Source organism: Gambusia affinis, linkage group LG23, assembly GCF_019740435.1.
Source record: "Gambusia affinis linkage group LG23, SWU_Gaff_1.0, whole genome shotgun sequence".
Taxonomy (NCBI): Eukaryota; Metazoa; Chordata; class Actinopteri; order Cyprinodontiformes; family Poeciliidae; genus Gambusia; species Gambusia affinis.
This window is the reverse complement of record NC_057890.1, coordinates 8,667,051-8,688,885: the sequence shown is the minus strand read 5'-3', so window position 1 is coordinate 8,688,885 and position 21,835 is coordinate 8,667,051. Positions and strand designations below refer to the sequence as shown.

General features: G+C 38.5%; 2 protein-coding genes and 1 long non-coding RNA gene across 6 annotated transcripts in view; 1 reads left to right on the top strand and 2 right to left on the bottom strand.

Moving 5' to 3' along the window:
- pphln1 (periphilin 1) overlaps positions 1–21,835 on the top strand; it is a 77,018-nt gene that overhangs the window by 16,294 nt on the left and 38,889 nt on the right. The window lies entirely within an intron of this gene.
- LOC122826591 lies at positions 2,487–4,554 on the bottom strand. 2 transcript variants are annotated; one of them, XR_006369824.1, is made up of 4 exons: positions 4,373–4,554; positions 4,191–4,255; positions 3,507–3,691; positions 2,487–3,394 (listed from the first exon to the last, which is right to left on the bottom strand). It is a non-coding gene; the product is annotated as an uncharacterized LOC122826591 (long non-coding RNA). The 2 variants fall into 2 exon arrangements; XR_006369825.1 differs by lacking the exon at positions 4,191–4,255.
- Positions 14,502–21,696, bottom strand: gxylt1b (glucoside xylosyltransferase 1b). The gene is made up of 7 exons (XM_044108630.1): positions 20,269–21,696; positions 19,237–19,447; positions 19,023–19,154; positions 18,683–18,934; positions 18,470–18,593; positions 18,147–18,319; positions 14,502–15,740 (listed from the first exon to the last, which is right to left on the bottom strand). The coding sequence occupies exons 1-7, from the start codon at positions 20,469–20,471 to the stop codon at positions 15,579–15,581; spliced, it is 1,257 nt and encodes a 418-aa protein (XP_043964565.1). The 5' UTR covers positions 20,472–21,696; the 3' UTR covers positions 14,502–15,578.

The following is a 21,835-nucleotide window of genomic DNA, read 5'->3' as shown; positions in this document are numbered from 1 at the left end:
ATGTAAGCATTTCCTGTAGTTTGTCTTAAACAATTGATAAATGTATAATGCATCAATAAAAGCTTTTGTATTGAAAAGATATTGTGTCAAATGTGAGTGCTTTACATAGTAACAAATATTTGGGTATCAAACGAACACATCAGTGAGCATGTTAGCTGAACTCATTACTGTTGCACTTCAAAAATTTCCACATGGTAGCACAAATAATACCCTTTAGCAAAAAAAATGAGTAAGATCTTTCCTTTTAAATAAACAAATTGACCAGGTTAGAAGACGACACGTTCAGGTAAAGGCACTTTCTCCCTTTGCGAAATCGTTGGGACAGGCATGTTGATAGGACACAGCTGGAGAAGATTCCATTGTGGGATGCAGTAGTTCCACAACGTCACATGTTACTATTGGTTATCAATGGGTGACACGCCACGTGACCAGTTACACACTTTTTGCCGCTTAATGAAAACTATTAATACGATTTGACATTAGGATTTCATTCTGTCTGATAAGTTCAGTTTATGACTGGAAAATGTGATTTACTTACTTTAACAGAATTTGCTACCCACTCAGACTGGTGAGTTTAATCATGACATCGCCCCGTGTGTCAATGATGGGGCGCATTCCATTTCAAACATTGAACGTTTGCCGCGACAATAAGGCCCCGTGTGTCAATGATGGGGCGCATTCCATTTCAAATATTGAACGTTTGCCGCAACAATAAGACCCTGTGAGTTGTAAGTGCGAGGATGTTATAAAGTAATGTATATGGTCATTGAGAGTGTAATTGTAGTGTATTAAACTATGATCAGGACTTCACTTTTTTCTCATATTTAGTTTAGCTGCACTATTACAGATAGTATGTGTTAACAAGGAGACGCTGTATGGGAGAGTGATGCAAAAGAAGCCTTTTCAGCAATTACGCCTCAAACAGAGCCGCTTGAGGTCTGCAAAAGCACATTTGGACGAGCCAGCTTCATTTTGGAATAAGGTCCTGTGGACTGAAGAAACAAAGATTGAGTTGTTTGGTCATAAAAAAGGCATTATGCATGGCGGGGAAAAAACAAACAAAAAACAGCATTCCAAGAAAACACTTGCTACCCACTGTAAAATTTGGTGGAGGTTCCATCATGCTTTGGGGTTGTGTGGCCAATGCTGGTACTGGGAATCTTGTTAAAGTTGAGGGTCACATGGATTCCACTCAATATCAACAGATTCTTGAGAATAATGTTCAAGAAGCTGATACGAAGTTGAAGTTATGCCGGGGATGGATATTTCAGCAAGACAATGATCCAAAACACCGCTCCAAATCTACTCAGGCATTCATGCAGAGGAACAATTGCAATGTTCTGGATGGCCATCCCAGTCCAGACCTGAATATCATTGAACATCTGGGATAATTTGAAGCGGGCTGTCCATGCTCGGCAACCATCACACTTAACTCAACTGGAATTGTTTTGTAAAGAGGAATGGTCAAAAATACCTTCATACAGGATCAAAGAACTTATTAAAAGCTACAGGAAGTTACTACAGGCTGTTATTTTTGCAAAAGGCTGATCTAATAAATATTAATGTCTTTTTTCTGTTGAGGTGCCCATATTTTTGCACCTGTCAAATTTTCTGTTAATGCATACTGTACATTTTCTGTTAGTCCAATAAACCTCATTTCAATACTGAAATATTACTGTGTCCATTAGATATATCAAACTGAAGTAGCTTTTGCAAACACCCAAATATTTATACATAAAAACGATTAAGATTAATAGGGGTGCCCAAACTTTTTCATATGACTGTATGTTGCTGCTTTCTCAGGTAGGTTACAAACAGTTATGTCATGATGCCCCAGCCGGCATACCTAGGTGGGCCCCATAAGGGAAAAAAGAGGGCAGACATTTTGGTCCCAAAATGGTTTGTGACCATTTTCCATAGTGGCCCATATATTTTTTTTTATGTAAGCAGAGACAAATCACATAAGACTACATGTCAGAATTTTCTGACATACAGTTGGTGTTATTCAGACTCTCTGTCTTTATATTCCTGCCTGATCCGTCCTGCTGTGTGCTTAAATTTTAATGTAATATCTGGTGTGAAGGATGTCAATATTCGTGTTGCCCTCCAGAAAGCATAAACATCAACACTAATATTAACTGCTCTATAACATTTTAAACAACCAGGAATGTACATGTCCTTACAGTTGCAAAACTAAATGCAAATCTAACAGTAAGATAATTCTCACTAGTCTGTGCAGCCATATGAGTGGTGGAGCAGTGGAAGGAGTGCTTAGACAGCAAACACTCAACCTGGATGCTGGTGTGAGGGGTCTCCTAAAAAAGTAGTCAATCATCCAACTGCAGATGATACATTATGGTGCTGCTGGCATTCTTACTAAAACCAGGAAGGTAAATCAAATCATCCAGTTTGTAAGTCCCTACACAGGCTACAAATAGTCCATATTGTAAGTTTTGAAATCTGTCTGAAATATCACAGAAACACTGACATAGCTCAATGAATTTTTAATACAGAGTAGTGCCCTTCAAAATAATGTAATTCTTGGATAACAGTCAAATATTTCTCAAATATGAACATCACAAAATTTTTGTCCACTACGTTTTAGTTATTTCATTGTTGTGCTCAAATTTAAAGATATTATGTAAAGCAGATTATGCAGCATCTCAAGATTAAGAGTTAAATTCAAACTGTAAATAAAGTTTAGTCATTAACAATGTCATACTGAACAAGAACATTAATAAATGTGAAAAAGACTACAAAGCTGTAATGAGTAAAATTAAAATGCCCTTGATTATATATAGCTTGACTTAAAAAACAGATATGTCTCAACAATATCAAAAACAATAAACTGAGATGTTAGAACAAAAAGCTTATATGAAAATCATCAATGAACTTTTTATACTGGAATATGTGCTCTTCACATAGAACAGTAAGTGGCCATAAATCATGAAGATGATTCACAATCTATGCTGTTCTCTCCTTCGTCAACATTGTCGTCATCATCCGCTTCATCCTCTCCATCGTCAATGCTTTCATCATAGTCTATGTAATGTAGATCTGGAGACATAAGTGCTTGAGAATAAGAGTTAAACTCTGGTAGGTGATGATTTGGAGGAGGGGCACCAACTTCGATAAACCTCTTGAACATGTTCATTGCACTGTACATTTTCTTTTCTAACATGATAATGTTTTGATGAAGTACAGCTTTTGAACCAGGATCTGCAGTATCATTTATAGCTGAACTTAAATGTCCATGTTGTTGATGAAGGTGAAGAATGACAGTGTTCATCTCTCTCTTAAGTAGAAGCTTTTCTTCAGTTGCTCTAGTCTTCAAATGCAGGGCTTCTATTGCTCGACTTTTTAGGTTCTTTGGAACAACACCATGATCTTCAATCTTTAAAATAAGAGAACAATTGCAAGTGGAACCTTGTTAAATGTAGTAGCAACATAAAGTGAATAACAGCATGTAGAAAGTTGAATAAAACCTTTAGATCAATTCTACTCACTTGTTCATCAAACAATGTGTACAGCTGGGAGGAGGCATCACACAATTCTCAAAATTCTAAATGTGATGGAAAGATGCCAGTTTGTGGAGGCCACTGCAGATTATTGTACTCTGTAACAATCTTCTTCAGTTTCCTGTTACAGGCATTCACTTGCTTGGACAGCCTTATAACAACTCCCTGTCCATCTGTAAAGAAAGAAGAAATATAAATACTAGTAAAAATAATACAATCAACACAATATGAAAACATGATACAATAGTCATTTATGGAAGTATGTTAAACATAATAAAAGGTTGACATCTGAAATAGTGTTTATCTCAATTTGGATGTTGTGAACACAAGTAGTGAGCTAATTCTACACAAGATATTCAACATGACACTAAAGTTCGCATAAGGAAATCTCAGTTTGTAGGTCAAAATCTATTACTGCCAATAATTGAATGATATTTTAATTGTACTCTTAAAAAAGTTATCCTCAGAATATAAAGACTGATAGTTCTTACAGTGACTCAATATCTGCCGTAATGTATAAGATCATTGAATGTCCATTAGAAAATGGATGTATTACAATACTCACTTATCTGTGCCTATTTACAACGGGCATTAGGTGAAAGACAGGATACACCCAAGAAACATATTCATACACCAAAGATAAATAACCTTATACATATCAAAAGCACATACCCATGACAAAGGACAAGTTGGAATAAACCAGTCACTTCTTACACTGCATAAAGACGCTTAAGTACCTAGAGTGAATATGCATGGTGCAGGGATAACATAAAGATTAAATTTAGGTTTACCACAAGACCTTTGAGCTTCAATTTTGCTAATGACCATACAGTCAAGAGAAGAAGTAGTGTTACCATTACATCTTCTTTTCAGGTTGAGAAGAGTGGCCCTCTCCTTGCTTCATTTTGTGCTCGTATCAGCTGACCTCTAAGTTCCTGGTCAACATCTCTCAGTGTTCTCTGGAAAATGTCATCCGAAGGAGCCACCTTCGTTTTACACCATGGTGTCTCTCAATTATTCAAGATCCCTGTCCAGCCTAACCACAACAACAACAAGAAAACAACGCACAGTTTCTTTACTTGAGGCGAGAACTGTTGTTCAAATATAGAAGAGTACAAATTTCTGTCACTTACTGTGATTCATCTTCAATGAGTGACTCCTGTGTATGTGATCCGGATCTAAAATGAAAACAAAGACTTTATATTGGCATAGCTTGTATAATTAGCATGAACAATAACTATAAAGTCACAGAAAATGCAAACGTTTTACAAAGACTTAAATAAATAAACAATGCTTAGCCTGGTGGGGCAACAAATAAAGAATGATGGCCTCAGGGTTTATAATACACTGTGGGAAACGATGAAATGTAATGAACTGTATGACAGAATCCTAACATTAAATCAATATACTGATATAAACTAGTATACTGAAAAGTATACGGTTTTTTAAGATATATGAAACAAAATTTTAGCACATTGTTATTAAAGGTATGAAGGACAGCTACATTTGAACCTGACTGGCTTTTAAAGGCTACTTTAGCGAGCTAAAGTAGCCTTTTCTACCAAGTAGGGTTAAAACGTCTAAATCTGTACAAACACATGCTGTGCCACATACTCGCTAACATTAACTCATAGAACTACCATCAGCAGATTTATAAATGTAGACTTTCGGTCTTTTGAGGTTTTTACTACATTTTTATTTGACAGATTCAGGGGCTACTCACCAGCTCCGACCGTGGAAAGTGTCGCGTCGAATGACGTAAGCTTCTTCTTCTTCTCTAATGTTTTGTCGGGTGCAATCCGTAATTTATTATTATTACTACTAATAAAAATATTAAACATTTTCATATGGTACAAACACAGATTTTCATATAATCATATGAGCAAATCCATCCGTATTTTTATTTTTAACTTTTTTAATTAAAAATAAGATTATAAGATAACTTCTTCTTATCATTATTGATAAGATTGCAAGCAACTACGGATGTACATACAGCCACCTAGTGGAAGGCTATGAGGTTGGACAACTCATAACACTACATAACTCTAGAATATACCTTTTATATATATATATATATATATATATATATATATATATATATATATATATATATATATATATATATATATATATATATATATATATATATATATATATATATATATATATATATAGCCTATATAAAACTCGGCATGAATTGAGAGAACACGTCTTGTAAAGATCCAATAAAATTATCCAAGTATGTTAAATTTTGGCATTTATTTTGAGTGAATTATTGGAAAAAATCCAAAGAAATCAAAGGCATATTGGAAATATAGGTCTTTAAAAAAGCGAACAAAAATAAACAAAAGAGGAAAAAAAACCTCCGGTTTTAGATTTTAGTGAGTTGTTTTTAAATACTGTAACGATTATTACAATACCTAATTAAAATCTTATGACGGATAGGTTTGGCTTTTGTATTTTTAGTAAATTCTTAATATCCTGTTCAAATTTGCAGAGAAATTATAAATAAAGGTTTTTAAAAAAAGGTAAAAAAAAATAAAAAGTTTCTATTCGCGACAAGCGGCTGTTATCACCGATAGAATGGTTAGAATGGTTAATAACAGCCTGATAGCAGGCAGATCAGGGACCAACTGAGGCCATTCAATGGGGCTGATAACCACTGATAATCGCCATTCTATGGGATGATAACATCCGAAGCGGGTGCATTTCGACACCTTCGTTTGGTGACAGCGGGGCTGATGGGTTCTGAGCTCTGAAACGACGGAGAATCACACCGCTGCCCTTCCGTCGCGCTTTTGAAAGTAGACATTTTGCTTTGCTTCAGCAGAGCTTTACGGGCTTACATGTGTGGCCTGGCAGATCAATAGGCGCTCACTAGAAAACGAACCCAAGTGTGAATTAACACACTGGGGAGCAACACAGCAGCGCAAGATCCATCGGGGTGTAATTTGGACAAACACACTTCTGCTGCCTGAGTGCTGCTGCTGCATGAGCAGACAAATAGTTAGTGGTGTAATTTAATACAACATAGTTTTTTGTGTGTTGGAAAGCTTTTTCCAAGCAGTATTTAAGCATGTTTTATATACGGTGAGATTAGCTGTTTTAGCTGTAAGCAGTAATCGGCGAGTTTCGCTTCACATTTTTAGTTTTAGATAATATGAACCAACTCATGCTATCGGGTATATATGTAACAAAAAAAAATGCTGGTTTTAGCAGTATTTCAGTTTTTAATGTACCGTAATAGTTTATTGTAATATCCACAACAGAAACAATTCTAAAAGTATCTTAAAATTTTTAGGTACATTTTGCTACACTTTATGGCAGACGTTGCTACCGATGGTGGCACAACCAGTTGTTAGCAATCCACTAAGCCTGTCTTTCATATTAAAATTTCTATTTCGAAAAAGCAAAAACAGAAGGAATTTGCATGACAGTTTCTTTTTTTTCTTTCTTTTTGACAGGACCACATGTACAAAAAGCTAAGTTTTGCTTTTAGATTAGTGGTCTATTGGCTGGTATCCTGCCAATTTTTTTTATGCATTTAATTGCTGCTACCTTGGAAAAAAACTCGCTAAATTGCCAAAAATATTAACAAAACGTTTAATAGCGATTTTTTTTATTTATTTTTTATGTGTTGCTCGTAGGTGGTAGCTTTATGTGAGTGGTGTGCCCCGCCGGCAAAAAATAAATAAATAAATAAATCCTGCAGCTGACCGCCCGAAGTCTCGCTGGCTTTGTGGAATATTTATAATTAAAGATAAAGCTGATGGTTGCCTGGGTAAGCAGGAGCTCAGATAAAATTACATCCCCAAACTTCCTTTATTGCCGGAGATAAATATGGAAAGCGTCTTGGGCAAACGCACAATGGAGTCTTTAGAGCCTAAACATGTGTGAGCACAAACAGGCCTGTGTGTTGACAGAAATACATACATGGACGTGTCACGAGAAACGACACACTTGCAAACACACACGAACGAACGCACGCAGACAATAGCCTCCAACTCCCCTCCAGCCTGGCAGGTAATTGCTGTCTGCAGGGGGACAGGTGCCTCTACAGTGGAGTGCCAGTGTCCAGACAGGCTCTATTCACTGCCACTGTAATTACCTAATTGAAAAGCCCACAAGGGAACGGAGAGAGGATGTGTGTGTGTGTGTGTGCATGAGAGAGAGAGAAAAAAGGTGTGTTGAGAAAAGCGTAAAAAGTGGGGAAAGGAGAAGATAAGCTTACAATAAAGCCTCCCAGCCGTCCCCTTGCACGCACACACACACACGCACACACTACGAAAGCACATCTGCTTTCTATGACATTTGTTTGCACAAATGGATAAATACGCACATGATCATACACACACACACACACCCTAACATCTTTTCTGAGTCGTTTCACTCCGGGGACCAATATCTCCGGAGCGGACGGCGAGGGCAGTAACGGGGAATCTATTGTTGTTCTATGAGGATAAAAAAAAAGAAAAGGAAATGGGGGGGTTGAGAGGAGAGGAAGGAGAGGAGGGGTCCAGAGAGGCAGAAATATCAAAGCAGCAGGTTCAGTAATTTCTGAATACAGATTCTCTCATCTCAGCAGCCTCTTTGCTTTGACTTCAAGTTTCTTTCACATCTGTAGAGCAGCTGGAGCACGAGTGATGCAAGAGTGTGTGTATGTGTGTATACATTCACATATGAAAGACACATGCATGCTAATTTACACCTGAGCTATCCACTTGTCTATAATTACGCACAGAATATAGATGGCTGGAAAGTTCTGCTCTTTGTTTCCACTTTCTGTTCAGTTGCATCATGTTGTTTCTGAGTCCGAAGCCCCAACCTTATCATCATGAACGCTGGTAGGTCTGTAATGACAAACCAACTGTCACTGTCTGCTTGGCTGAAAGGTGCGGCTTAAGTAGGGGATTAGTGGTGCTATTTTATATGAGCAGCACAGGCAGCTGCCCAGGGTGGCATTGAAAAGTGGGTTGGGCATGAGCACCAAATCAATCCAAAAGAAAAAAAGAAGTGAAGAAAATGTTTCACTAAAACCGAAACAGGCTTGTGATTTAGTCCAGCTTCAGGTACAGATGCATGGGGTCGCAGAGAGGTCAGAGGGAGAGCATAGGGTTGAGTTAAGGGACCATTTGAGGAATGATGTAGTTTGGAATGCTGTGAACCTGTGGTGTGAATATTAAAGGTCAGGTTTGGAAGGGGTGAAATAACACATTCAGCTGCGGAGAAGATACAGAATATCAGGCTGACGAGAACAAAACTAGATATTGGCAATAATATTGGGAAGACCAAAGAATTCTTTCTTTTTTTTTTTTACCCATTTTATGATTAAAACTTTCACAAATCACAAATAGTTTTTTTAAAAGCATCTGTAATCAATGACAATGCTGTGTATTTGTTGTATTTTTCCATGCTGTTTAATTCTAAGACAATCTTAAGAGTTTTTTTTGTTTTTTGCTGCATATGAATTGAAGATGAAAGAGAAAAAATCTCCATGTAAAATGCGTATTTTGTCGGACACAAACAGGTCACATCTTTTAGAGTTTAGCTTCACATCTCATTAGAATGAAAACCATTCTAAAAGAACGGTGCATTTCTAAAAAAAAAAAAAAAAAAAAAAAAAAAAGAACATTTTGTCTCTGAGCACGAAATTAATTTAGCAATAAAATGAGGTCTACAAAAGAAGACAGAAAGTTTTCTTTGTCAGAAAAGGAGGAGGAAACAAAAACTCTTTAGGAAGTTGCCAAGAGAAGTAAAGTCAATGAGGGGGGCGACAGAAAAAGACGAGGGGGGGAATAGCAGCAAGAGAGAGAGAGAGAGAGAGAGAGACAGCAACAAACAATAGAAAAAAGAGAAAGAAAATCCTGGCATGCCATCAATCTGGCACCGAGTGTTGGAAAAATACAACGCGGAAACAGAAATATCTTCAGAAAGGTACATGGAGAGACAAAAAAAAATAAATAAAAAATACAAACTGGATGAGAGACACGGAAAGATAATGACATACAGGATGAGAAGAATTCAGGGGGGATGTACGATTGTAATCCTGTCACTCTGGGCCAACAGCACCATAATGGTCCCCCAAGTGAGATGTAAGTTTAAGTTTCATCAAAAGGTAAACTTTTTTGAGTAAAGTGGACTTTTGGCTTTTAAACCCAAACTGGGAGCTGGTTTTACAGGAAAGTGGCTTGTTAGGGAAAAGCTTTGTCCCCTGTTAAATTCTTCTTCTTCTTTTTTTTTTTTTATCAGTTCTTGGAGCCTCAGATAATCCCACTGGTCAAGAATAGTGTTAGATAACACAGAAGGTTTTGGAGATATGGCAGAGCTTTGAACTTGGGTAGTAAAATAATAAAATATAAAAAATAAAAATATCAGCTTACTTTAGACACTGTCTGGAGGGAATTGTGGCTGTGCAGCTCAATGATTGACCCTTTAACATATTTCTATTCAACAAAACTTTAGTCCATGAGAATCTGCAGACAACACATAATCACCAATTCTCTATCGAGGAATCTGCAGTATTTTTATTGTGTGTTGTAGAAAGAAAAACAAAATTAGGATTGGCATGTCTAATTTTGACAACTAATTATTCTAAGTCACAGCAGTCCTCTATGCAAACTTCAGACGTAGTTTACAGAAATAAGACTGAGTTTAATGTTGTTGCTTTGAGATCCTTAGGCCAAATTTTGGGGAAACATCAACAGTAAGACACTCGTAGCCTGAAGGTAGCATGAAGGAAGGTCTGTCCTTTTTCCCCACTTGCATGTTTTCCTATTTATCAAATATGGCCCCTCAGGACCCACCCGACCTTTTCGAACCTTAATTTTGTTGCACGCTGCATCTCTGCCAAACGACATACTCGAAAGGTCTTAACTTTGTGCTCCATGTGCTTGGAAATGTTGGTCACATTGTAACAACCGGATTCCCAAACACAAGCGGCTTAAGACTTTGATAACCAGCGATTCCCACAAACGTGATGAGAATCAGCCTTATCTGAAAACACTGCATTTCTCCAAGATCCCAAATACACTCTGATCAAGGTGCAGTGTTTGTGTTTGGAGTAGCATGGAAAAGTTCTTCTGCAGATCAAGATGAGAAATTGGGTCAGAGACTAAAGCAGAAGAGGCAGCAGGGGGCAGAAATTAGAGGGAGGACGGCAAACACTGATCTTCTTCTGGAGCTGGACGGGCATCGCCTGGCACGGCTTCTCATGGCATTTGCAGTGGAGAGAGCCTGTCAAACACGCACAGTAAACAGTCAGCGGAGGCAAATAAAGCAATCTGCTTGTGACGACAGTCGATTCCTCTGTCGGTTTTTGCGCTGTGAGAAGAAAAAAAATAAAATAACAACAACGCTGCAGCAAATTCAGTTTCAGTTGGAGCAAAGTCGCGCTTTCCGTCTCTCTGGGCATCAAACTTTCTCCCCCAGAGGTGCAAACATGTACAGAACATGTACAGAACATGGCATCCTGCATGTTGGAGGTGAGGACGGGGTGTTTGGGCCTCTCATCTCCTGCAGCTTTGTGACATGCACACCCTATTACAGCATGTAAATGACTCCTCCCCCCTGCTGTGCGATCTAGAGGTACAGTGTGACAAACATGCTCACATTTGCAGAGTCGTGTGTCCTTTACCTGAGCCTGTATGAGGCTTGTGCTGTCAGAAATTGGGCAGGTGTCATGTTTTTCTTTTTTTTCTTCTTCTTCTTCTTTCTTTATTTTTCTTATGGGAAACATGAAAGTGCACATGGGAAAAAAAACATTACAAATACTGCTTAGACACTGAGTTTGCTGAGTAAAATCGTTTCATTGCGGTTTGATTCATAATTTATTGTCTTATCGGCCAGAAGTGAGTCATTAAAACCTTATTTGAGTTCGAGGAACAATTGGATCTCTGGCAGAGCTGCTACCGTTCTAATTAATATTATTTTTATGAAATAACGACAGTGTGATGAAACCATGGAGACCAGTTTGTATTTTTATTTTTTTGTCTTTCTATCTTTCTAGAAACATTTAGAATGTTTTTAATTTAATTGTATCACTGCAGCGTTATTCTAAGAGAATTCATTGATAGGAAAGTTTATTCATTTGGAATTGACAATTATGCTACATGTTAGTCATTTAAAAGGACTTTAAACACCTCGACTGCCTTGTAGTACCTGTTTCACTTTGGTTCCAGATTTCTTGACATGAAAATGGAGGCAACTACCATGCTCTATCAGTCTGAACACAACCGGACAGAAAAGTAGTAGAAATTATGATATATAGCTGTTGAATTGATCATCAGAAACCATGAGGGAACCTCATGATGTTAGGGGAACTGAAGGATTGCCATTTACTTTAGACCTGAAAGGAAAGTGTGTATTCTTTTTGCTATAACTTAACGCTGATGCAGTAATGGGAACAGTTCCGCCTTAATATTAAAGCAGCCTGATGATGCTGCACTCATCCACCTATAATTTACCACAGAGAGAAAGAAAGAGAGAGAGAGAGAGAGAGTCTGTTTCCCTTGAAGGACCTCTGCTCTTCTCTGTGCTTGTTTTTGTGCCATGAATTGGACCATCTTTGCGACAGTGGTGGCTTTACACAGTGCCATCAAAGAACATGTTTGCTCCCCTTACCAAAATAAAAAAAAAGAGAGAAAGACCTGTTTCTCTTTTTCCTTTTGATGATATAATTTTGAGAGCTCAACTCTGTTTTCAGACAGCCTCTGAAAGATCGAGCTCCGAAGCCACAAAGCACCTTAATTGCTGCATCGGCTCTGACAGCCTTTTTCTTTCATCACTAACACTCTCCATCAGCCTTTTCTCAGTCCTCCCAACACTCGCTCATCCCTGCTCTCCACTCCACAATGCCGAAAAATGGCCAACCTCACCTGGATTCCACCCCCTTCACATTATTTCTTCCTTTAGTCCGTCACAAACACACACACACACGCAGACACGCGCCTACACACTTGCGTTCAGCAGTTGTACAATGTTCCCGGTTTTTTTTTTTTTGTTTTTTGTTTTTTTCCAAGCATCTACCACTCGACCCGCTCCGAGAGCTGGAGGTCACGTATTTATTTTAGTTTCTCTCGCAGTGAGGAAAAAAAAAGACGACACAAAAGAAATCCAATCTGAGTAATTTATCATAATATGAAACATGTGGTTTCAGGGAAATCAAACCTTGGAAGATGAGCTATTGAAAACGGGGCTCCATTCAAGCCCCTCCCCCACCCAAAGTGACCCATAGGCTACAGTAAAGCGCACGGGTCAATAAAGGTAATTGATAAGCTTTCATATAGATATATAGTGATGAATGGGGGACGTTTATGGTGTAATGAGTCAAACTAACTCAGAAACCATAAATAGACAACGGTGTGCCCCGACACAGCGGGAATAAGCATAAACTCATCTGCTGCAGTCAATGGGATATCAAAGACAGGGCACCTATAGGGCGGCTGTGTTATTGGTCCATCACTTACACTTTATGAGCGGCTTGGAGCCGCGGTGCGAGGAGTGTTGAATCGGGCGGCCTAGTCATAGATTATTGGCGAAGTCATTGATCTGTCAGAGCTGGTGTTTGAAACATGGCATCAGGCTTCAGCCTAAAACTTTTATAGGGCCAACAGAACATGTCGTTTTACCAAGAACCGGCCAAACAAAAAAAATGAAAGTCTTGCTTTAAAAGTGGAATTACGCACTTCATTTGTAATGTGTTTGCAAAAGATGCCTTTCTCACATATTTGTCATGAAATAAGTGATTTTTTTTGTCGTAATGATATTTGGGTTTAAGCCACTCTAGCATATGATTATAGTTTTAGCTTTTGATAGGGCTGCACAATAGCAGGCAAATGTGTGAGGACAACGGCGATCAATCATGATCATCTCTTTGGTTCCAACCCTCATCCAACCAACTCTGACCAGCCTCCCAGTCCCTACTACAGGAAAACATGGAGACTGCTACCGTTTTTCACAGGGAGCATGGTGTGTTCAGAGTTGGCTTTCAACCACAGTTTAGATATCCCAACATCAAGATCTCCCACCTGAGCTGTGGATCTCTGCAGCTCCTATAGAGTTACTACATGTATCTTGCTTCTCTGATTATGGTCTTTTTGCCCATCCTGGAAGCTTATAGTTTGGCTGTATGCCATAAAGTATTTTTGATGTCTGGTGTGCCCCTTGGTCTTCATGGTGCTAATGTTCTCTCACTGTTCTCCAAAACCTTCACAGGATAGTTGGATTTATATTGAAAATAAACACGGAGCTAAATACTTTACTTTTTATGGATGCATTTACAAAAAACAAGAACAAAAAAACATGTCTAGTTTCCTTTCACCTTACAATTATCTGAAACATGATGTCGGTCTACCACATAACACTTCAATAAAGTCCTTTAAAGTTCATAGATTTTATTCAATTTAATGTGAAACAACAAAATTTCAAAGATTATGAATATGTTTTGCAGGGCGGTATGCCTTCTTAATTTAACTTAATCTGAAAATAATAGGTTTCATTTCTTAAAGCACAAGTAATGACCGCTAATAAAAAAAATGCTTCCCCCTGGTGGCCACATAAAGTACTGTCGAAATATATATATTTTTAAAAATGTAAATAAAATCTTAATGAAATTACAAAAATTGGAGACGCTGCAACATTGAATAAGACACATTTAACCCTTTACAACATGAAATACATTCAGTGGTGCACAAACTTTAATTACAGAAGCAAGTCTTTGGTATCAGAAGTGGGTTGTTCACACATTCAACAGTCTTATTATTTTACACCTGAATGCCAATTAACACATTATTAACACAATAGCTATGAATATATATAGAGATTTTTTCTTTTAAAACTGTACATAAAAATAAAAAGCACATTGCAAAAGAAAAGAAAACTTTGAAGGGGTAGAATTTCCATTTTGGTACTTTGCTCACATTTTCAGCATATATCAGCATATATATATATATATATATATATATATATATATATATATATATATATATATATATATATAACATCTGATTTGGTAATGTGACACCAACAAGTAAAGAGCTGCTAAATATTTCAACATTTTCAACATACAGTCACTTTTACTAAGACATTCTTTAAGTATTTAAGATTGGCATGTCGAGACCAGGATTATCTGTCCCTGATGCCAGCCCTAGACTCAGTCCAACACGTAATTAAAATCAATCTATAAGCAGTAAAATAACAGTTTTATCAGTATTATCTGCTTTACATTAGTATTCCAACAGCATAGCACTTAATTCGTGCGTAAAATGGTGACAGATGGTAGCATCTCTCAGGATAGACAGAACTTACAGAAAATATTCACTAACTTTCAAAACGTTTTGCTTTGCTTTGAGTAGCAAAGGTTTTAATTTTAATGTTTCAGCCGCCGCAGCTAGCTCTTTCTTCAACTTGAATAGTCGTCTACGTAGCATAGCGGGCCAATTAGCTCAAGAAAAAACAAACAAAAAATAAAACCTAAAACTTAGTTATTGATCCTGAGTCCTGGAGTCAGGAGGTTCCTAGTTTAAGTAATTTCTAAAAGCTATGGAAAAGAAAAAAAGTGGTCCATTGCACACTGATATCAAAACCTTTTATCCACTTCTCCAGTGGTTACAACTTCATTTAAATAAAAGTTCAATAAACTCTCCAATATGGAAATTCCAGTGACTTTCTTCTTCTTAGTTTTTACACTTTCAATCAGATTTAGAAGATTTCCATTTCCTCCATGGAAGAGGCTTGCTACATCAAAAAATGCTTTTGAGATGTGCATTTTTCCATCTCAAATACTTGTATTTATACATCTGTAATATATTAGTTCAGGACTGTTTGTAGCAGGTTTCAGTGGTTTTACGCCACACTCTTATCCAGAGCAACCTACAAGCAGTAAGATGCTGCTGTCATCCGTTTGACACAATGGCAGCTGGCTTTAGGAGCTCCAAAGAGCTGTTCTCCAATAGAATGTCAAATCTTCACTGCATCATTGCCTGTTATCACAAAGTTGTGTGATTTGAAAGTTCTGTCAGCTAGTTTACCAAAGCGCGTTACAACTCAACTTTCCCATAGACATCATCGTCCATGTGGAGTTTTCCTGTTTATGCTTTCCAGACTGAGTGCTAGTCTCTTGGTAAAGAGTGCATTGGATTTGCCACAGTAGGTGTGAGTCGTCTTCAGTAGTTCCTCCGTCAAAGGATCCAACAAAGAGGGGACCGGGTCTGATCCAAAGGAATACTGGAAAGACAAAAGAATGCATTTGTTGTAAGGTTTAAGGCAAACTCGTGACCTTTGGGGCCCATAAACGCGACCGGTAATCCTGGCTAAACATAAACTGCTCTACACCGTCGGTCTCCAGGTAATTCTATAGGCTTAGTGTCCAGTAATAACCAGAGATGGCAGAGGTTTCACGATTTCCCAATAATGAAGGGTTCTTTACAATGCTCTGAGGAAATCAAAGGGGAATTAACATTTTTTATGCCAGCTCATTTGCTTGCAGTTGGGTTCCTTGATCTTGGGTCGCAAAGAGAGCGGCATTTTTACGAGCCCGAAGCCAGACAGGCCCGTCGCTCATAAAGTTGCATTTACAGTTGGTGTTATTGATTCTGTGTGGCTGTCCGTGCCTGGAATCACGCTCCGAATGCACCGCCAGTGGTAAAAAAATAAAATAAAATTAACAGCTGCTTCTCAGACTTTTTTCTACAAAGGGAGGGGAAGGAGGGCTGTGTTGCTGACAACAAATAGGGGTGCATCAGCATGTCTTAAAGTTTATTTATTTAAACCTTTGGCTTTATGATTATTACCTTTTTTAAAATTATTATTATTATTGCTGACATTCATGAGTGTCACAACTTGGTCGAGGGATTGTCGGCCAGCAGTGACAATACCACCCTACAAAAAATCACAACTCTCTTCATTTGTCATTCCACAATGTTGGAATTACATAAGAAACGCTACCAGTGATATTAACTGCAAAACTAAGTCCTTTTTTGTAAATCATTTTGGATAATAGGATAAAACTAAACATAGTTGAACGGTTACAGTGGAAACTTGGACCAAGCTCGGGATGGATGGAATTACAGATCGATGACGGAGTGAGGAAAGTAGATATCGACGGATACGTGAATAAATTTGGAAATGTTTCTCCGTTGACGAGCAGGAACTCTGTAATGATGTTCTTCCACCACTTTCTGATCAATTATGAGGTGCAAAAAAAAAAAAGGAACATGCGCTGCTGCATCTAAACAAATTGAAATGGATTAAATAGTCTGTCCAGACATTTTAACCACACAGAAGATTAACCAATGTGCTCAGAACCTCCTGGCAAATCAGAGTTGATCACAAATCTATAAAAAGCATTGTTTGGAGTGGGGGAAAAATGTGCCGGTAGTACACGTGTCCAGTAGTGTCATTGATCCTGTCCTATAAAGCTACAGTCTTAACTCCAGGCTATGGGTAAGGTATGGATAAACCATCAGTTTGATCTACGTTCAATGGGAAAGCAATGAGACCCGCAGTGTTGATGGCTTCATTAAGTAAATGCCACTTGTGTCCTCAATATCATTAAACAGCGGGTAAGCAACCCATAAACATCCTCATGGGGCAAATTAGCTTTCAATCTGAGCACCTGCCAAAGACGAAGATTGGTGTTTTGCTGCACAAGGCAATTGCGAACTCTAAAGCCCTTTTGCTCTTTGGGGTCAGCACCACTTCAAAATCTCATCCCGGAGAGAGAAGCAGGAGGTGGCGGAGGACAGCAGCTGGGTCACCCAGGGTGGAAACAGCTTTCATCAGTTGTCGAGCTAAATTAAACCAACAAGACTTAGAGCGGCCTTGTCAAATCCGCTCTTTAAACTTTGATGTACCCAGGGGACTTTTTTTTGTTTTTTTAACGAGAGGCACGGTTTTTTTCTTCTGAAGGAAGGGAAACTTGGAATAGAAAACCACTCTAGTAACTGTTTGCAAGCCACATAATAGTTGTATTTAGAATTTTATTATGACATTTTGTGAAGACAATATAAATTATGATTTTAAAAAAACTATTTGGTACTGCTTTTTTACTTTTTTTAACATGCAATTCTTCTAAAACATTTCCATTTGAAATGGGATTCTTCTTAAAGAAGTCCGATTTATATCACAGTGGAGAAAATGGTAAAAATAACATTTCCAATAAAACTCCCAGTATCATTAATTGAAGTTTGAGATGATAAATCCAAATTTTTATAAGAAATTTTTCACAATAAATAATAAACACTACAATAAATATCCACGCCTCCTCGTGTACGGTGATATGTTTGATATCTGTCAATTCTGTCATCTGACTCTATAAAGATATTTCTTTGACTTCCTTTCCATATAGGTAATGCGTTTGTTGAATTTGCTACGTTTTATCTAGAGCAACTTTTAAATAACCTTTTAAATTCTAGGTTATACAACCTAGAAATGCAAAGTTAGTTGGTGAATACCTCAAGATATGAAATCTAGTGGTCTGAATTCAAACAAAGTATGAAAACGAGCAAAAGAGTTTACTGGGGGATCTGAAGCGCACCGGAAAACGTCTTTGAGCTAGAAAACACTGTAAAATGTAACTTCTGAATCAACACAGAAATGCAAAATAAAACCTCCTCATTGGCAATCTCAAACCTTTTTTATTGCCTCGTAAACGGCTCTGAAAGCTGGTTGTTTGTAGTCGTGGTAAACCCCTCTGTTTCCGTGCAAGACGTAGATACCGTCCTCCTCAGCTGAGGCACAGTTACTGCCGTATATGCAATGATCAGGGCGATAGTTCCACTTGCATGGAAACTCCAGCAGAAACTCTGAGAGCAGATGGACAGAAAAAAAATAGAGGTAACCCTCACTAATTAAATCTACGGTATTACCAAAGTATGTGTTCAATTTTGAAGCTTTTAATTGAAATATATTGTCTGAAAGTGCAGAATCCGTACCACGAGGATGTGCATGCTTACCAGGATTATGATGAAAAATAATATTCAGAAGGTCCTGGTCTCCCCAGGTTATATTCAGTTTGTATTTCTGAAGGAGAGGCATCAGCAGCTCCTCCCAGCGCAGTCCCACTCTGGTCATATCGTTCTATCAACACAAACGAGCATTTTCAGACATTCGTGGACATCAGGCACAGAAGAATGTGGCCCTCTTGTGGTCAAAAGAAGGAAGCTCACCTTAAAAAAGGTGCTTCTCATCCTTGTCATGTTCATAAGCATGACCCCAGAGTTGATACCCGTCCTGCCGTAGAAAGGGTGTCTTGCAAATCGACTGTACCAGGCGATGCGGGGCTCCTCGTGTTCAGGGGACATGGCTGCCAGCTGGGAAGGACTAAACTGGGACAGGAAGTCCCATAAGCCATCTACAGGCTGAAGGAAGAGGATGTCTGAGTCAACGTACACGATCGAGTCGATGTCCTTTAAGATCAGCTGCAAAATTACAAATAAGAAAAGCCGATGACGAAGATGTTGACCTCGAGGCTGCTCCAAGTATATTTTCCTCCTCTGAGCAACTCACGGGTAGGAAGAGCCTCTGAGAAGCGCAGGGTTTAAAGAGCTTCTTCCACTCGCCGGCATTCTCGCTGGGGAAGCTGATGGAGTACACGGTGTAGTTGAACCTCGAGCGGAACGAATCGGGCCACGACTCCAGCTGAAACGCATCGGTACAAAGTGCTGACGATGAGCAGTGGGAAAAGGGAGAATTCCCGATGGTAACACGGAAGGTAACTCACAGTCTCCACGAAGCCGGCGTGGAGCTGATCTTCAGCGAAGACGTGCAAGTAGAGGCGCTTGACGCTGAAAAGCACCGCAGATTTGATCATGGTGAGGGTCTCCTCCAGCCTCTCCCCGCAGGCCACCACCGCCAGGTGCATGGTGGGCTCAGGCCTCCTTTGAACGCCGCTCCTCGCACCTTCTATCTGCCCGCTTTGACGCATGATATACCTGAGGGGAAAGACTTGAGCTCTATATTACTCTAAAGATATTAAACTTGTACTATTATATTTTTATGCTTGTTTTTTGCTTGTTCACAAAAAAGGTCAACAGGCAAACAATGACGACATGGAGAAAGAACCCTCAAACTTTTTGGGCGGCATGCAACACCCCTATGTGTGACTGAAAACTAATATGTCCACTGAATGCACCATCCCCATAATGAAACATAGTGGTGGCAGCATCATGGTGTGGGTTAGATCTCATGTAGGCTCCCCATCCAACCCGGCTGAATATCAGCTAATATACCAAAAAGAATGGACAAGAATCTCAGTCTAGATCTGCAGACATGTCCCCCAAAAAACACACTTTTCAGATTTCTCTTTGTTTGATTTCATTGGGACCAAGCTTTGTAGTTTGACTGGTCTGTCAATAAAGACCAATAAATTACATAAGAAATTAAATGAATGATTTCAGAATTAATTATGACTAAAAGAACAATAACAATTGTAATTAACAATAATAATTATAGAAGCCTAAAGTAAAGGCCTCTAACAATACCACTGTTATTACACAAAATAATGGGTGCAGTAAAAATGTTTGAAACACATTCATTATGTAAGATGTAAATATTACAAAAAGTCATTTTTCCATAGACATTGATCAAGTTGATGCTTCTGCAACGGTTTCATACGAGTGCTTAATCACTGCCACATTCCAATACATCTCTCCGATCGAACTTTTGGATCTCAAACTACGCTTTCAAACATGCAATTTGAACACGTTTTTAAATTTAGCCCACGTAATTCCCGAAGAATAATACCCCGAAATACCTATTGTACCAGTGGGGTTTCTGGGGCCCGGCTCTGACCGCTGACCCCCGCCTGCCTCCGGTGCCTCTCTGTGGGATGAAAGCCCTCCTCGCTCCGTTTCCTCCGGCCGAGACGTCCGTGTTAAACAGCTTGCTGTAAACATACAAGCCCGAAAACACGGCGAACACCGTGCACAACAGCAGCGCACGTATGTAACGCCGCATTATGGTGTTCGAAAACGCATCTCGGAACTAAAGTCATAACATAAAAACTAACATTTTCTGATTTTGGCTAGCCACGAAGTTAGACCACTTGTGGAAGCACTTCCTGTTGCGCTTGAGAAAATAAAACCCTTTTGACTGAATCGAACAAAGGCAATATCGCCCTCTGGTGGTAATCTTGAAGATCAACAACTACCTCCACAAAAATTTGAAGCTAAGCCGTTTTAATAGTTTCTTTTATGAAGCATTAAGTGGACCTTATTATTCTTTTGCATTTGTGGATTTGATTTATGTAATTCTTTATTTATACAGGAAAAAAAACTCTTGAGACTCTGTGTAATTTACAAGAGGTATGTTACATCACAAAAACGTAAAAACAATAATACAATCTACAAACACTAAGCACAACATATCACCTATTACATTGTATTAATTACTTTATTAATTTTAGTAAACATTGTAAATGATTGTATCATATTTTCTTTTGTTTATTACTGATGTTAAAAGTTTTTAATTTTCTTTATCTCAGATGTTCAATTACTAACCCTTGCAACTGTACTTCCTCTGTTGCTCATCTTTTTAAATTGTTAGATATTTGCAGGTCTGTTTTAATTCCAATGCATCTGTTTTCTAAAGCAAGTTTAAAAAAAAAGAAGCTTAAATCTGAAAATTTATAGAAGAGTCACAACCTCTTGATTCTCTTTCTGGTGGTTAGTAACAAAGTGAACTCTTCTAATACTCAACTAAAACTCACTTCACCTCTTGGATCACATGTTTTTATTCTGAAGGGGTATAAGGGAAGAAGATCTTCTGTCCTCGCGGTGTTCAACTTGATACCGCTCCAGTAGCAAGCAGCAGGCGGAGACCCTCCGTAGGGGGAAGGGTGGGAGCGAAAAATGAATAGGGTTCCCTGAAAGGACTCATTCAGTCTGGCTTTAAGAGAGTTGCTCTCAATGAGTGGGGTACGTTTGACAGACAGACCTGAAGGTCAATTGAATTATCATCAAGTGTGGGGAAAAAAATAGCATCGATGATCGACAAGGTGGGGAGAAAAAAAAAAAGACACTTTGGTATTTTGATCAAAAGTTGTGAAAATGAGTAACTAAAGAACGTATATAAAATATAAATGTTTACTTGATCTTGCTGTGCTTTGGAGTTCTCAAATCTGCCCTGAGACTGAGCAATGCTTGTTTTGATGAAAACTGATATTACTTGTATTGTGAGGAAAATGGAACCAACTTTGAGTGGGAATAATAGTTATTCCCACTCCGGTAGCAAAGATGGGGAAAAAAAAAGAAAGCTGGGAGCTACATGCACTTGCACGTCTGAAATAATAGCTGGGTGTGCATGTGTACAATAAGCAGGAC